Source organism: Schistocerca americana, chromosome 2, assembly GCF_021461395.2.
Source record: "Schistocerca americana isolate TAMUIC-IGC-003095 chromosome 2, iqSchAmer2.1, whole genome shotgun sequence".
NCBI lineage: Eukaryota > Metazoa > Arthropoda > Insecta > Orthoptera > Acrididae > Schistocerca > Schistocerca americana.
The window spans coordinates 377,797,035-377,815,172 of NC_060120.1; the positions used below are offsets into that span (position 1 = coordinate 377,797,035).

At 44.7% G+C, this 18,138-nt stretch overlaps 1 protein-coding gene across 1 annotated transcript in view; it reads right to left on the reverse strand.

The window, feature by feature from the left end:
• LOC124594036 (probable inactive tRNA-specific adenosine deaminase-like protein 3) overlaps nucleotides 1-18,138 on the reverse strand; it is a 376,463-nt gene that overhangs the window by 11,882 nt on the left and 346,443 nt on the right. Inside the window, exon 4 of the mRNA XM_047132386.1 lies at nucleotides 5,522-6,076. Coding sequence (XP_046988342.1) covers nucleotides 5,522-6,070 — 549 coding nt within the window. The 5' untranslated portion in view covers nucleotides 6,071-6,076. The remainder of the gene's footprint in view (nucleotides 1-5,521; nucleotides 6,077-18,138) is intronic.

Genomic DNA, 18,138 nt, shown 5'->3' on the forward strand with positions numbered 1-18,138 from the left:
GCTCGAATCTCTCTAATTTTATCTTAATGGTTTTCCCGCGAGATATACATAAGAGGAAGCAATATATTGGCTGACTCTTCCAGCAACGTATGCTCTCGGAACTTTTGCAGTGAACCACATCGTGATGCAGAGTGGATGTCTTGCAGCGTCTGCCACTGTCGTTCGTTAAGCACCTCAGTGACGCTTTCACGGTTACGAAATGAGCCTCAAACGAAACTTGCTGCTATTCTTTGGATCTTCTCTCTTTCCTCTATTAATCCTAACTGGTATCGACCCCAGCAACATTCAAGTAGGTGGGAACGAACATTTCGCAAGCTAATTCCTTTGTTGGTGGACTACATTTCTAACGAAACTCAGTCTGGCATCTGTCTTACCCATGATTAATATTATGTGGGGTTTTCGCACACATTTGATACTTCATGGAAGGTCAGAGGAAGGCAATGACACACCACGTGCACCAGGACATTTCCTAGGACGGCAGTGCAGGTTTCCTGCATCTGCGCCCTGAGCGTTGGACTACTTTGACTGCTTCACTGTAACTATAATAAGAATACTACTACTAATAATAATAACACTGAGACACGGCCTGCAGTTTGTTATAGCCTGCTTGGCACTGTTGTGAGCGACAGCGTTGGCTTCCCGATGTCCGAAGGACTGCCTCTATTCTCCGGTCTGAAGGTAAAGGACTGGGTTCCCATACGGCAGATACACTCAGCCCTTGTGAGGCCAATTGAAGAGCTACTTAACACAGAAGTAGCGACTCCGGTCACGGAAACTGACAACAGTCGGAAGAGCTGTGTGCTGACCACATGCCCCTCCATATGAGCAGCCAGTGATGCCTATTGGCTGAGGTTGAAGGAGCGGTCGGTCGATACCGTTGGGCGTTCCGAAGTCTATTCCGACAGGGAGGAGTACCATAATCCGGCTAAGGGCTGGTGATCTTCAAAGGCGAGTGTGTTACCTAAGGAATGGCAGTCGTTTCCTAGTAAACTTTGGGAGACAAACTCCTGAAAAAGTCGGCAGGCAGCAGCACTTTACGGTAGTATTTTGAGCGTCAGCAGGATATGGCGAATCGCAGTGCCTATTTTTTGATCTGGAGACAGCTTGCCCGGAACGTCTGCACGTGAAAAGTGTCGTGCAGGGGAGTGTCGTAGGACGGTTGCTATTCACAATATATATAAATGACCTTGTGGATAACATCGGAAGTTCACTGAGGCTCTTTGCGGGTGATGCTGTAGTATATCGAGAGGTTGTAACAATGGAAAATTGTACTGAAAAGCAGAAGGATCTGCAACGAATTGACGCATGGTGCAGGGAATGGCAATTGAATCTCAATGTAGACAAGTGTAATGTGCTGCGAATACATGCAAAGAAAGATCCTTTATCATTTAGCGACAATACAGCAGGTCAGCAACTGGAAGCAGTTAATTCCATACATTATATGGGAGTACGCATTAGGAGTGATCTAAAATGGTATGACCAAATAAAATTAATCGTCGGTAAAGCAGATGCCAGACAGATTCATTGGAAGAATCCTAAGGAAGTGCAATCCGAAAACAAAGGAAATAGGTTACAGTACACTTGTTTGCCCACTGCTTGAATACTGTTCAGCAGTGTGCGATGCGTACCAGAGAGGGTTGACAGAAGAGATATAGAAGCTCCAACGGAAAGCAGCGCGTTTCGTTACAGGATCATTTAGTAATCGCGAAAGCGTTACGGAGATGATAGATAAACTCCAGTGGAAGACTCTGCAAGAGAGACGCTCAGTAGCTCGGTGCGGGCTTTTGTTGAAGTTTCGAGAACATACCTTCACCGAGTTGTCAAGCAGGATATTGCTCGCTCCTACGTATATTTCGCGAAGAGAGCATGAGGATAAAATCAGAGAGATTACAGCCCACACAGAGGCATACCGACAATCTTTCTTACCACGAACAATACGAGACTGGAATAGAAGAGAGAACCGATAGAGGTTCTCAAGGTACCCTCCGCCAAACAAAGTCAGGTGGCTTGAGGAATATGGCTGTAGATGAATGTCGTGAAGGTGTGAGCAGCTCGGGAAGAATAAGAGTCGGTCGGCGGTCCCAGCTGGGTGGAGGAGGCGAGTTTTTGAGTCCTCTGGGGAGCAGGTTATGTCGAGGAGTATTTCAGAATTGTATATCCAGGGATTAGTAATTTTGTTTTTTACGTGTGGATAGTTAAGAAAGTGTCTGGAAGTGCGTCATCTAGCACGGATATTGGAACCGTGGCTACTGCTTGTTGCTGAAGTGGATGCTGCTGTTTAGGGAGTGCACATGAACTGTTTAGGAAGAGGTCGCCTAATAGAGCGTGGATCGTTGTGTAACGAAATAAGCGGAGTTGACGGAGGATATTAGAAGAGAATGAACTGCGTTTTGATTCAATGGAAATTTGGACTGTCGAATTCTAGTGTAAGTTCTTATCCTGTTTAACCATAGACTATAATCCTCTGTTCTTTATAGAACAGATAGGGGAAACCAGTTGGTGACGGGGTGTTGTTATCCAGTCCAGTGGTCGGACGTGGCAGCTGTTGAAAGTAGTCAGACGGCTACAGGGCACTCATTAGTCGTACAGAGGAAACGAAGTTTCATAGCATTGGTGAAGCAGTGCATAGGAATTATCCAGGTACGCCAACAAAAGCTTTGGAGGAAGTTACGGAGCAATATAATGAGTGGTTACTCTCGCTCACCGCACAGCGCTAACAAGTGGACCATTCGAACTTCCTCTCACCGCTTTGATTCATATTGGTATGTAGGCACGACTAGGACTATAATATATGTAAGAAGGCAGACGGAACTCTCAACCGTTTCTGAAAGAATTGACTTTCCGCTGCCAGTCACGATTTTCTTTTATTTATTTTTTACAGGACGCATTTCCGGAAATGATTATCATTTTCAAGTGTGTATTTCTTTGCGTCACGCCAGGATCACACACATTCTGCACAAATGGATCATAAGAAAACCTGAAGTCAACAAAACAAAGCAGAACCTTACATATCGAAAACATTACGAAATAATGGCATAATACAAAGAAATGCACACTTGTAAATAGGAATCTTTTCCCGAAACGCGCCGCGTAAAACACAAATAAAAGAAAATCGTGACTGATGGCAAAAAGTTATTTACAAAAAAAAAAAAATGCACTGTTTTCACAGGTCGTAGCATTTCAAAAACGCATTTATAATGGACGAAATTAGATGAGAAAATCGAGTCAGAAAATGAATGGAATGCTTGTACTGTAATCTTTGTAGGGCCACTACTGTTTAAGGAGTCCGCAGCAGAGTTAGTAAGTACTTAGTTCCAAAAGCGCGAGGTCTCTGGATCGAATCTCGCTGGCATTTTCATTTTTCTTTCCCATGCTACTGTAACAACAGATTTGTTATGATCGTTCAAAGTATCAGTATTTTATCATTCATTTGCTATTTTCCTAATCTTTAATATGGAAAAAGAGAGAATTTTTTTTCTTAAGGTGGGTGGAAACGAAAAAGTGATACACGATAACTTTCAATAAAATAAGCATAGTTATTTTATTTTATTATGTTTCCACATTTGTGAGAAGTGTAATGTGTAACATATCCAGCGCTGCAAGGCTCAGGATGATGCTGATCATACGAACATGGTAAAATATAATCATCGCGTCGTACAACAGATGTAATGAACGCCGAAGTTCTGCACGTCCATAGTTTTTTTAATGCGTTTATTGCAAAATAAACTTGTTTACTTTCATGAAACGTTGCCGGCCGGGGTGGCCGGGCGGTTCTAGGCGCTGCAGTCTGGTACTGCGCGACCGCTACGGTCGCAGGTTCGAATCCTGCCTCGGGCATGTGTGCGATGTCCTTAGGTTAGTTAGGTTTAAGTAGTTCTAAGTTCTGGGGGACTGATGACCTCAGACGTTAATTCCCATAGTGCTCAGAGCCATTTGAACCATTTTTGAACCATGAAACGTTCTCGGTCGTCATACAGTTTCGCGGAGCACCACACGTATCGAAGCACAGCACCTAATATTGGTGCAATCTCAAGAGGAAGTAGTACCGACAGTGAGATTCGATCTAGAGACCTTGTGTTTACGAAACCAAGCGCTTACTCGTTCAGCTGCAGACTGCATATTAGCGACCATACGAAGTATACATGTACACCTAAAGTTTCCAAACTCAATTTTCTCGAAAATGATTGATAGTCGCGTCTTCCTAAATACACATATTGGAGTCCTAGTCTGCACTATACACCCAGTCAGTACGAATTAAATCGGCGAGAGGATGTACGTAGGGTCCATTGTAAGAGTTCGTGGATTCAAGCCGCGACGGCTAGTGGAAGTTCACCAAACGCTACAGGAAATCCGACATGACGTACGAGGAGGAGCGTTTTAAAGTGTAAAAATAGCAGTTAATACAGTACTGGCCATTAGAATTGCTACATCACGAAGATAACGTGCTACAGACGCGAAATTACCCGACAGGAACAAGATCCTGTGATATGCAAATGATTAGCTTTTCAGAGCATTCACACAAGGTTGCCGCCGGTGGCGACACCTACAATGTGCCACCATGAGGAAAGTTTCCAACCGATTTCTCATACACAAACAGCCACGTCTCGATCCCTGAGTCAACAATGGGGACGTTTGCAAGACAACAACCATCTGCACGAACAGTTCGACGACGTTTGCAGCAACATGGAGTATCAGCAGCATGGCTGCTGTTACCCTTGACGCTCCATCAAAGACAGGAACACCTGCGATGGTGTACTCAACGACGAACCTGGGAGCACGAATGGCAAAACGTCATTTTTTCCGATGAATCCAGGTTCTGTTTACAGCATCATGACGGTCGCATCCGTGTTTGGCGGCGTCGAGGTGAACGCACATTGGGAGCGTGTATTCGTCATCGCCATACTGGCATATCATCTGGCGTGATGGTATGGGGTGCCATTGGTTGGACGTCTCGGTCACCTCTTGTTCGCATTGACTGCACTTTGAACAGTGGACGTTACATTTCAGATGTGTTACGACCCTTCATTCGATACCTGCGAAACCCTACATTTCAGCAGAATAATGCACGACCTCATGTTGTAGGTCCTGTACGGGCCTTTCTGGATACAGAAAATGTTCGACTGCTGCCCTGGCCAGCACATTCTCCAGGTCTCTCACCAATTGTAAACGTCTGGTCAATGGTGGCCGAGCAACTGGCTCGTCACAATACGCCAGTCACTACGCTTGATGAACTGTGGTATCGTGTTGAAGCTGCATAGGCAGCCGTACCTGCACATGCCATCCATGCTCTGTTTGACTCAATGCCCAGGCGTATCAAGGCCGTTATTACGGCGAGAGGTGGTTGTTCTGGGTACTGATTTCTCAGGATCTATGCACCCAAATTGCGTGAAAATGTAATCTAATCACATGTCAGTTGTAGTATAATATATTTGTCCAATGAATACTCGTTTATCATCTGCATTTCTTCTGGGTGTAGCAATTGCAATGGCCAGTAGTGTAAGTAAACGCAGTAGATACCGACCTCCGCCGCGTCGAGGCAGCGCTCCATGAGGCGCACCATGTGGCGCAGCTCGTCGTCGCTGAAGGCGCTCTGCGCCAGCACCGCCTCGAGCTGCTTGTCCTCGCGGAAGTTGCAGGGCCAGAGCGCGTTCGCGGCGCGGAACTGGGTGCGCGTCTTGGGCGGCTGCCGGGGCACCTGGCGCACCTCCGGCCGGCAGCGCAGGCCCTCCGTGTCCAGGCCCCTGGCCCGCAGGCCGCGCAGGCACGACTCGGCCGTGTCGTCCTTCACGTAGTCCAGGATGATGTAGAAGTTCCTCACGCGCTTTAGGTGGTGCAGCGACGGGATTGGGTTCACCGCGCAGAGGTTCTTGATCACTTTGCCCGTCAGCTTGCGGTTCTCGATGAGATCGACATAAACGTCGACAAGTGGAGGTGCGCTTTCTAACACATTTTGTCCTAAAACCGGTATCGGGTGGGGGATCACTGGTGGCTTATCCGAGACCGAGGTTGTTCCGTCACCGGTTGGTTCATCGCTGGGTGTCGTCGAAGCAGCACAATCTTCAGATCCCATCACTACCTGAAAAAATAAGAAATCCGCTGCACTCCAAAGCCACTAATCAACTAATGCTTCATTACAACATTTACATAAAATGAAATGTTCTTCTGTTGGTAACTCAGTGTGAGGATGTTTACCAACACATGGTATATAGAAACCATGAGTTATTCTGTAAACAGCGCCACCAACTTTTAATAACGAGTTATATAAAAATACTGCTATTTCATTAAAGAAATAGAATATGGGCGTTTCCTCAATTCTTAGTACGCTCTACATAGACTCAACAAAGAACCCTGGACGTCAGTTACGTAACTTCTTACATACTTTTGTTCTCGAGTTAAGAAGTTAGAATGAGAATGACGTATTGTGCTTTTTTATTATTGTTACTATTTATTATTATTATTTCTTTACTTTCTCAGACGTTAAGTCTGGTTAAAAATGGGACGTGACGCGGACCTTGATCAAGCGTCACTTCCTTTTAACTGTACGGTATATGTTATATTGCATTGTTATATTGCATTATTATATTGCATTATTATTATTATTATTATTATTATTATTATTATTATTATTATTAAAATGTGCAGAACCTTTTATTGACGCTGATTGGTTCAAATGGCTCTGAGCACTATGGGACTTAACATCTGAGCTCATCAGTCCCCTAGAACTTAGAACTACTTAAACCTAACTAACCTAAGGACATCACACACATCCATGCCCGAGGCAGGATTTGAACCTGCGACCGTAACGGTTGCACGGTTCCAGGCTGAGGCGCCTAGAACCGCTCGGTCACAAGGCCAGCCACGCTGATTGAAAGTAGTGGTTGGTATGCAGTGAATGTCTCTTGAAGATGTAATTTTTCCGTTCGCCTTTAACAGTGGTTGCTAACTTAACTCCCACAGAGTACTGCCACTCTGTCAGCGTCCAGATTCGTCCACATACGACATACGATGGTGGTTCAATAAGTATAATAACAAGAGCTTTCACAGTTGTATAAAAACCGTGTGTGAATTACATTCCATGGATCTATGCCCCCCCCCCCCCCACCGCCCCCCAACTACTAAAACTCCCTCCAAATCCTTGAGCATCATGCACTCCACCTCGCTTATTGCATCCATCTCGCATCAGCCATGTGGATCCTTTATAATCTGATTCCCTTCCCCATCTCCTCCTGTTCCTCAAACGAATACAGATCCTATACGTCTCCCACAAACTGGATCCCCCCCCCCCTCCCATCCTTTGGTTCCCCCCATCCTCTCCCATCCTAGCCCATTGCTGCTCCTGTACCACAGTATCCCGCCTGGCCTCCAACTCCACACACTTCAAACCCTCGTCCAAGGTGTCTTCCGCCAACTCCCTCTCCCGGATGATTTCCTCGTGCCCTCCATCTACCCTCCTACCAGACCTAATCCCTCCTCCTCAGGGCTCCCTCTCTCCCTCCCTCTCCCCCTTCCTTTCTTCCTCCTTTTCTCCTGCCGAACACCTTCTTTCTCCTATTCACCCCCCCCCCCCCCACAGCCCCCCTCCTACCCCTCTCCTGGTTTCCCCCTACCATGTCTCCCCCTCCCTTTTCTTCCCCCCCTCCTCCCTTCACCAAGTGGTAGGTCCTCTTCAGTGCAGTGAATTTTAACGTTTTCGTTGTGGTGTCAGTGTTACTCCAGTGCCGTGTGCAGTGCTCCGTTCCAGCAGCACCAACAGTGTCGCCAGCATCATCCATATGTGTTCCCACTGGTGTTTCTTTGTTTTTCGTGTCGACTTACAGTGTTCATTCTTCGTATGTGTGTGTGCCTCTCGTCTATGTTGTTCATAAATCTACAGTTTATACTCATCTATTTTAGTTCTTGTTTCTTTTTTTTTCATCACTTTATACCGTTCTCTGTTGTGTGTTCATTTCTCATTTGACTCTGTTGTTTCTGTAATTCTCTTGGCTGAAAGAGCGTATTGTGCCACTGCCAGCCCGCTATATTTTGGGGAGTGAAATAACAATAAAGAAAAAAATACATTCCATGTCTAGACAAGAGGTGTGCAGAAAAGCAATGCCTCCAAATTTGTACGTAAAAACGCTTTTACATCCGCAGTCTCTGTGTCTACAAATAGGCAGCCCTCTGTCGCTAGATGGCTCCGAATTGTAACGTGTAACATGGCGGTGTGTAACGTAACTATGTCAGTGCGTGAGAAACAGCATGCTGTAATCTAGCTTCGAATTGGAAGATTTCAGGCACATATGGAGCACCCTCTCCTGTCGCAGCGCTCGTGTGTGGCCTGGCCATAGCTTCAGTTCACTATCATCGATCATCTTCCATACAGTCTCGACTTGGCATCATCCGAGTTTTATCTGTTTCCAAAATTCAAAAAGAACACCTCCGAGGACTTCACTTTGACAGTGATGAAGCGGTGAAAGCAGAAGTGAGATTGTGGCTCCGTGAGGATAGTCAAACATTTTACTGTGTCGGTATCAACAAACTGGTCTCCCATCGATAGAAATGTGTTCGTCACCAGGGTGATTACGTTGAGAAATAAATTGCACATAAGAGGAATAATGATGTGGAATGTTAATGACGCTCGTTTTATTTAAAAAGTTTTAAGAGTTTTTACCTAAAACTTCGGAGGCATTACTTTTCATCATGTCCCCGCAGAAGAGACGATGGTGTTCTCGACTACCGCCCGTAGATGGAAGTAACTGTGCCGTTTCGCTTCTAATTGTATAGTGTCCCACGAGGAACGGTCAGTATTGAGGGATATGACTGGAAGCATTGTTCGAAACGAAGAAGTCTAGTAAACATGGGCTCTAAAATGGATACCTTAAGCGCTATGAGCACGTTTCAGTAGAGGAGCTGTTTTTCACAGTACCGGACATTATTAAGTACTCATACCTCTTGAAATTTGCACTTCAAAGTCCATGTGCACTGACTTTTTTTTCTTGTTTTATCCATACTATCGACTCTCAAAATATGGAGAGCACAGAGGTTACAGAAGAAGAGATTAGACATTAAAACTATTTTAAGTATTGTAACGCATAATAATGTAAAAAACTGTACTGGAGGAACTGACGTTTCGACCACGGTTACAGTGACCTTTCTTTGGGTCTACAAGTCAGTAGAGCCAGAAGAAGACCATTGTAGACGAGGCCGAAACATTGATTTCTTCGATACAGTTTTTTACATTATGACGCGGTAAGATACTTATAAAACTTTTGTGTCAACTGATTCGAGCCGCGGAAGCCTACACAGTTGTATTAGAAGAGATTTGTTTCACAGCAACTAAGAGGTGCTCATAGCTCTTAATGTACGGATTTTGGAGCCTATGTCTAATAAACTCTTTTGTTTCAAATGACCATTCCTGTCATTCCTTCAATACTGACCATTACTCCTCGGACACCCTTTGTAGTCCTGTATAGTATCCAGACGGAGGAGTTGACGCACACATTGTCGGTGATTAAAGAGCGAAACGTAACAAGGATTTTACGTTAAAGAAAACGTCTGTCAACTAGAGGAACTTTACAGAACTTGTGTAATGTCAGGCAGATAAATGTGATTTTGACCTCAGCATATTGATAAAGGCAGAACAGATGTACGAGACGAGCAAAGGTCATGTCGCCCAAGCACGTACGCCTCAGATGAAGTCGTGTGCCCTGCCCAACGGGCGATTCAAGCCAACTGTCGCATTCATGTGAGGCATACGGCACACGAATTCAGCAAATCAATTAGCGTAATTACTCGGATTACTGGAAGACGTCTTCCCCTGGATACCGCAGCAACTCTCAGACAGGAATAAAGCCAAACAAATGAGGTTTTCTCTCCAGTAATTAACGCTGAATTAGTGGCAGGTTGTTCCATTCCCACTCAGTATCGTCACAGGCGACGAGACTTGTGTGTATCATGTGACATCTGAGTATGAAGGAAGCACCAGTGTCATGGAGGCACCCACTGTTCCCCCCACACTTCCCATACGAACAAAACAACGCTAAATGCGATGAAAGTAATGGTTGCATTTTTTTATAAGCCACCTGTGCTGTTAGCTAATTTCCTCACCGCGTTCTTGTGTTCCAAATCACTCTGGGTTTTATGCGTCGTATGGAAAACTCGAAAACCGAATCAACTTGTTCAGAGGGCACATCTACATCACACGCTGCAAGCCACCTAATGGTGTGCGGCGGAGGGTACTTTTTGTACCATTAACTGAGCCCACCAACTCTGTTCAACTCGCGAATAGCGCGTGGGCAGAACGATTGTCGGTAAGCCTCTATATTGGCTCTAATTTCTCGAGCCGGCCGCGGTGGTCTAGCGGTTCTAGGCGCTCAGTCCGGAACCGCGCGACTGCTACGGTCGCAGGTTCGAATCCTGCCTCGGGCATGGATGTGTGTGATGTCCTTAGGTTAGTTACGTTTAAGTAGTTCTAAGTTCTAGGGGACTGATGACCACAGCTGTTAAGTCCCATAGTGCTCAGAGCCATTTGAACCATAATTTCTCGAATTTTCACCTCATGGTCATTACGCGAGACGTTCGTAGGGGGAAATAATAGGTTCTCCGGCTCTTCCCGCAAAGTGCTCTATCGAAATTTTAGTAGTAAATCTCTCCGTGATGCACAACGGCTCTCTTGTAACGTCTGCCAATGCAGTTCGTTGAGAATCACCGTAACGCACTCGTGCCAACTAAATGATCCCGTGACGAAACGTGCCGTTCTTCGTTTGATCTTCTTTATCTCTTCTATCAGTCCTATCTTGGTAGGATCCCAGATAGATGAACAATACTGAAGAATGGGTCGAACAAGCGCCTTATAAGCCACTTCCTTCGAGGATTACATTTCCTTAAGATTCTTCCTATGAATCTGAGTCTACATCTGCTTTTCCTACTATTTGTTTTATATGGTCTTTCCTCTTAAGGTAGCTCTGGATAGTTACTCCTAGATATTTTCCGCCAGATACTGTTTCCAGCGGTTTCTCATCAATAGTGAAGCTACACAGTAGTGGATTTCTTTTCCTATGTATGCGCAATAAGTTAAATTTATGTTCAGGGTCAAATGCTAGAGCCTGTACCGTTCATCAACTGTCTGGAGGTCATTCTGCAAAGCGTCACTATCTTCTGGCGTTGCTATTTTGTTATAGACAAACGCATCATCTGCTAACAGCCTTAGTGAGCATCCGACACTTTCTACTGGACCATTTACATATACTGTAAACAATAACGGTCTGACGCACTTCCTTTGGGTACACCGGAAATTACCTTATCATCTGTCCATTTTGTTCCGTTTAGAGCGACGTGTTGAGTTCTGTCTGCAAGCAAGTCTTGAAAGCAGTCGCAAATCTGCGCCGATACTCGGTAATCTCGCATTTTTTCACTAAATGGCAGTGCGGGACAGTGTCAAATGCCTTCCCGAGGTCAAGGAATTCGGCGTCAACCTGAGCTCCATTGTCTACGGCACAGTGGATCTCATGGAGGAACAAAGCGAACTGAGTTTCACACGACTTATGTTTGCGGAATCCTTGTTGATTTTTATAAACAGAATTTCCATTCTCCAAGAATAATTCTTGAGCATAAAACATGTTCCTTAATTCTAAAACAGATTGACGTCAACGACATAGGGTATATTTGTGCGCGGTTCTAGGCGCTTCAGTCTGGAACCGCGTGACCGCTATGGTCGCAGGTTCGAATACTGCCTCGCGCATGGATGTTTCTGATGTCCTTAGGTTGGTTAGGTTTAAGTAGTTCTACGTTCTAGGGGACTGATAACCACAGATGTTAAGTCCCATAGTGCTCAGAGCCATTTGAACCATTTATAATTGTGCGCATCTGTCCTACGGGACTTCTCAAAAACGGGAATGACCTGTGCTTTCTTCCAATCGCCACGTTGGAACGATTGCAGAAGACGATTCGGAGGAGACAATCGAAACTGCTTTTGAAAGTTGTCGTGTTGTTGCACGCAAACACGGTCAGCCTTATTACGTCAAGAAGGTAGTAACAGCAAATAACACATAATGGTACATGGGCCCTAACCTTTAGCCTTACATCCCTTTATCCATAATTGTACGTTTCACTCTTGTCCTTTAAGATGAATTTTTTGCTAAGAAGTTGTCCCATTCCCATATTTTAAAACATCAGAAATTATAGAATACGAGAAATTAAAGGTGAAAGAGACACTATTCTCGATGCCATAGACAGAAACATATTAACTTGGTAACCAATGAGCAAAAAGAATCTGTGGATGGACACCAGCTGAACGAAGGGAACGCGGAAGTCCACCTAGAAAATGGATGCTTGATGTTAGAGATGCGATGAATTCAACGGGCTTTAGGAAAAAGATGGGACAGATATAAGAAACTATGGAAGCCGAGAAGTGTAAGACGACGACAGTCATAAAAAAAGCATATGTACAATGAGGTGACAAAAGTCATCGGATAGCGATATGCACACATTCAGATGGCGGCAGTATCGCGTATGCAAGGTATAAATGTCAGTGCATTGGTGGAGCTGTCATGTGTACGCAGGTGATTCACATGGAAAGATGTCCGATGTGATTGTGGCTGCACGACGGGAATCAACAGACTCTGAATGCGGAATGGTAGTTGGAGACAGACGCAAGGGGCATTACAATTCGGAAATCTTTAGGGAATTCAATATTCTGAGATCCACAGTGTCAAGAGTGTGCCGAGAATACCACATATCAGGCACTGGCTCTCACCATGACCACGCAGTAGCCGACAGCCTTCACTTAACGACCGGGAGCAGCAGCATTAGGTTAGAGTTCTCAGCGCTAACAGACAAGCAACACTGCGTGAAATGACCGCAGAAATCAACGTAGAAAGTAGGACGAACGTATCCGTCAGCGCTGTGCGGCGAAATGTGGCATTAATGGGCTATCGCAGCAGACGACCGACGCGAGTGCGTTTGCTAAGAGCACTACATCGCTTGCAGCGCCTCTTCTGGGCTCGTAACCATATCGGTTGGACCCTAGAAGACTGGAAAACCGTGAGCTGGTGAGATGAGTCCCGATTTCATTTGGTAAGAGCTGTTGGTAGGGTTCGAGCATGGTGCAGACCCCACGACGCCACGGACCCAAGTTGTCACCGATGCACTGTGCAAGTTGGTGGAGGCTCCATAATGCTGTGTGCTGTTTTTACATGGAACGGACTGGGTCCTCTGGTCCAGCTGAACACATCATTGACTGAAAATGGTTACGTTCGACTACTTGGAGACCATCTGCAGCCATTCATGGATTTCATGTTCCCAAACAACGATGGAATTGTTACAGATGACAGTGCGTTGTCAACAGGCTACAATTGTTCACGACTAGTTTGAAGAGTACGAGGGAATGATCTGGCCACCCAGATCGCACGACATAATTCCCATCGAACATTTATGGGACATAATCCAGAGGTCAGTTCGGGCACAAAATCCTCCACTGACAACACTTTCGCAATTATGGGCGGCTACAGAAGCACATGTACGTTTGGTGCACGGCATTGTGTGATAGTGAAACATGGATTGTGGGAAAACCGGAATAGAAGAAAATCGTAGCATTTGATATGTAGCGCTACAGACGAAGGTTGAAAATTAGGTGGACTGATAAGGTACGGAGTGTGGAGGTTCTGCGTAGAATCGGAGAGGAAAGGAATACACGAAAAACAATAAGAAGGGACAGGATGGTAGAATATCTCTTAAGGCATCAGGTAATGATTTCCATGGTATTCGCAAGGGTAAAGCATATGCCGCTTTAACATTGGCTCTGAGCACTATGGGACTTAACATCTATGGTCATCAGTCCCCTCGAACTTAGAACTACTTAAATCTAACTAGCCTAAGGACATCACACAACACCCAGTCATCACGAGGCAGCGAAAATCCCTGACCCCGCCGGAAATCGAACCCGGGAACCAGGCGCGGGAAGCGAGAACGCTACCGCACGACCACGAGCTGCGGACCGCATAAACATTACGGTGGATGAAATAATGGCTGTAAACCTTCAAAGAAGCTTCAATTTCGCAGCTGCAGTTGGTCGTTAAGAAGGTTGTTTTTGTCATGTCAATAGTTTTAAGCGTGATGACTGGAGCGATGCTCGCCAAGTCACACTTTAGCATTCAAAATAATTCCGCTGTCATTCCCTAAGTTCAATGGCAGTGGTCAACAGGTCCGAATCATGATGGCAGTGTTCCACACACATTTTTTACAGTATGTGTGGTATGTGTTGGATCAGCTCCATGAAGACAAATTGAATACCCCATTGCCGCCACATTATACCCTACTTTAGTGTTTTCTGTAACTCATAACTATAACTTCGCCATGAAGCTCAATCAGGCACGTGCATTAGTTTATTTTGACTTGATTCTAGACCATTTCAGGTCAAATATACTAAACTTGAAATATTTTATATGGCCCGTATTGCCGGATGTTACAGATTAGATGTAGACTTGTTCATAAGTTCATTCATGACCATTTGTGTGCTAAGTCAATAGGATGTTCATGCGTTGTAACTATAGCTAAGCAAATGCTTAACATTTACGTCTCAAAAACTTTTTAGACCTAGTCATAATAAGGACGATGTTGGCTTTATATTATCCTTCCCACTCCTAAGTTCTTTTTAGGTGATTAAACTTCGTGCTTAAGCACAAATTTTTCCTAGACAGGCCATACGTTGTAAGCACGTGATGTCTTCCTCACATCATGGTTCAAAATGGTTCAAATGGCTCTGAGCACCATGGGACTTAACTTCTCAGGTCATCAGTCCCCTAGAACTTAGAACTACTTAAACCTAACTACCCTAAGGACATCACACACATCCATGCCCGAGGCAGGATTCGAACCTGCGACCGTAGCGGTCGCGCGGTTCCAGACTGTAGCGCCTAGAACCGCTCGGCCACCTCATCATGACCAACTAATACTTCATAAATGTTAAGACAGTCGATCTAAGTACGTTCTCCGAGATAGGTTCGCTTATTGTCCCAACAAGTACTCATCACAGAGTTTACGCGCAGGCGCAAGGTATTGCGTCGCCTAGGCGGGCCTCGTGACGCTACGGTCAATTCCAGTACAGCACTCGTGGCTGCCTCATCGCGAAGTGGGGCCGGGGCAGTTTCAGATAAGTTTTTACAGTCTTACGATAATTTATGGATTTGTAGTTTTAGCTTCACGATGTCCACTATGGATAAGCGGCAGTTACTTTTATTCTGAAGAAGGTTGGGTTATCCCGACTGAAACCTAGGTAAATCTAGGTGAACTTTGCAACCGAGGCTGTTGGTTTTTAAAATTAAAATTAATATTGATACAGTTGCTGACAGGACCGCGAAACGTTGAAAATATTTAACTTCCATGGTACTATAGCTAACTGTAGATGGTAAAAAGAGGAAGGCAGAGATTGAACTACATCCAGCGAATAATTGAAGATGTAGGTGCTACTGAAGTGCGCGTCATTTACGACACCGGCCGAGTTTAGGTTCGTTCTACGCATCTGACATCACAAAAAACAGTCAGCCAATGAACAGAGAACGCCGTTGCTAGAGCTCGACTGCAGTGCAGAGCACAGACGGGTGTCTTCAGTTTTAGAAACGTTCAGTCATAGATAAAGTAATTGAACAAAAGGAATTTCTTGATAGCAGACTTTATTTTATAGAAAGTTTGGAAAAAGCATTCTTTATACCAATTGCTTCATATTATATTAATTAGTTAAACCAAACAAGCAATATGCCTCCTAATTCAGGCGATAGCAAGGAAAGGTGTTTGTATCATTCTCACTAACCGCTTTTTCGCAATAAAGAACAGCGGTAATTGTTTATTTCCTATTGTATTTCGACGAGAAATGAGTAATTCATAGTCATACCAACAGTGTTAGTCGGTATTTTGCGTGATTTTTTAAAGTCCTCCGAGAGGACAATTGAATGACGAGCTGCGTTAGCGTAATGGTTAAGGTGTTTGGCCGCTAAGCGAATGGTTCTGAGTTCAAACCTTGTTCGCTGCTTAATATTTCTTTATTTAAAAACAATATCGAAGTGTCTTACTTCATGAATTTTATTCGTTTGAATGTGATTTTTTGAAATTTCTAGTGGCAACTAAAATCGACCATACGGAAAGTATACGCTGTGGACTTTTACCTCTGCAAACTCCTCAAAATTTCGTGCAATGGTTTACTACATCTAATGCTGCACAACAACTGCGTTGAACAAGCCGGCCGGAGTGGCCGAGCGGTTCTAGGCGCTACAGTCTGGATCCGCGCGAACGCTACGGTCGCAGGTTCGAATCCTGCCTCGGGCATGGATGTGTGTGATGTTCTTAGGTTAGTTAGGTTTAAGTAGTTCTAAGTTCTAGGGGACTGATGACCTCAGAAGTTACATCCCATAGTGCTCAGAGCCATTTGAACCATTTTTTGCGTTGAACATCGAAACAAAACTAAGTCATTTATGGAGGGGGGGGGGAGGAAAGGTATCAGTCAAGAAGATGTGTAAAAATCAAATTTTTGGGCCAAATAGTTTTTGTGAAATCGAATGATAAAATGTGTCAAAGCAGTCGAAACACCATGTGTCTGCACAGGCGAGCAGTGCAGTGATGACAAAATCGCGCACGTCTCTGTAGCAGCGAAAGGGTTAATGCGCCCGTGGTGGCTTTACTTCATAAACTGCGCGCTCCTCCCTAAACGTTAAGTTTGCGAACTATACTACGGCGCTGCTTCTCTTGGCGCGTGTAACTGGCAACGCAGCAATCTCCCGCGTCTGGGCGGGCATGCGCGAGCCGCCAAGGTAAAAGAATTGAACTATAAGACATAAAGAGGCTGGCACAGGAGAGGAAAAGCAGATAAAAATGACTGTAGAACCGCTTAACCACCAGAGACTTTTCGACCGGCCAGGGGCCATCAACAGAGATCAGGCAAATGTGAACGGGAGGTCGACAACAAGAGGAAAAACTACTACAGAGATGGCATGGTACAATAACGAGGGGAGTAATCAAAGACCGAAAACCTAGGGCATAGAGAAATTTGAGGTTAAATCAGTAGTCTGTAACGAGAACAGTAGGAGATAACGGTGAATACACAGCTGAGGTGCAGCACGGCTATCTTTATGGCGCGGCCACAGGCACTAATTGGATGGCAAGGTGGGCTTGGTCCTGCGGCGCCTTGAGGCCAGTGCTAAAGAGGCGATACTACAGCTTGCAGATGTAGCAGTACCATCTAGTGGCGGTTACCCAGTTTCGCACATACTACCTGTAACGCATTGCGATAGTATCTACAGAACACGCTGATCCTTCAGAGCAACCTAGCTGTCAGGTGCTGCCAACCCTTTTCACCCACGTTCCCAACAGACAGGAGGATCAGACAGACAAAAATCGAGTTTATACTTCAGTGTCATCCAATTCTGAGCTTTGTTTAAAATTTCAAGTCTCTAGCTAATCGCAAAGTTAATGCAAAATCAACTGCAAAATTGGTATCAAACGGACAGACAGACAAGAAAGCGATCTAATAAAAACATATTAAAAAGAGGTGCATTTTAACGTTATTATAACTAGAGTTAACAAGGAATATTACTGAAAAGATTAGTAATTATATTTATCCTTAATTATCATAAGTAGCTGTTTCACAATTAAGTTAGCCTGTAGTGCCAAACTAGTGAAGCCCCTTACAAACGACGACCTCACTAGATCAATCACAGCCTCTAACACTTCATAGGATGTACATGTAGCAATTATGGGATAAATGTAAGTAGCAAAATTTGGATGTTAACTCAACTGTACATTATTTTATTGAAATTATTTTTGTTTCTCGCACAAAAAACATTAAAGTGTGAGCTACCAAAATGGTCAACGCGCTGAAGCACCTACTTCGATTACCCGGCTGATGATTCAACCTGTAGTGCTAAAAAAAAACACACTTGTAAATATTTACCACGATAAATCACAGCAGGAGGTAGGGCAGCGCCTAGAAATAAGAAAGGAGAGTAGCGCGCTCTGGGGCATTTTGCAGCAAACTACCGTAAGTAGAGATCCTAGAAATGAAGGGGCTTGCAAACAATAGACTAGAGTGGAGGGTTACATCAAACCAATCTTTGGACTGAAGACCACAACAACAACACATTGGCATACACGACCAGCCAGAACATGACAACC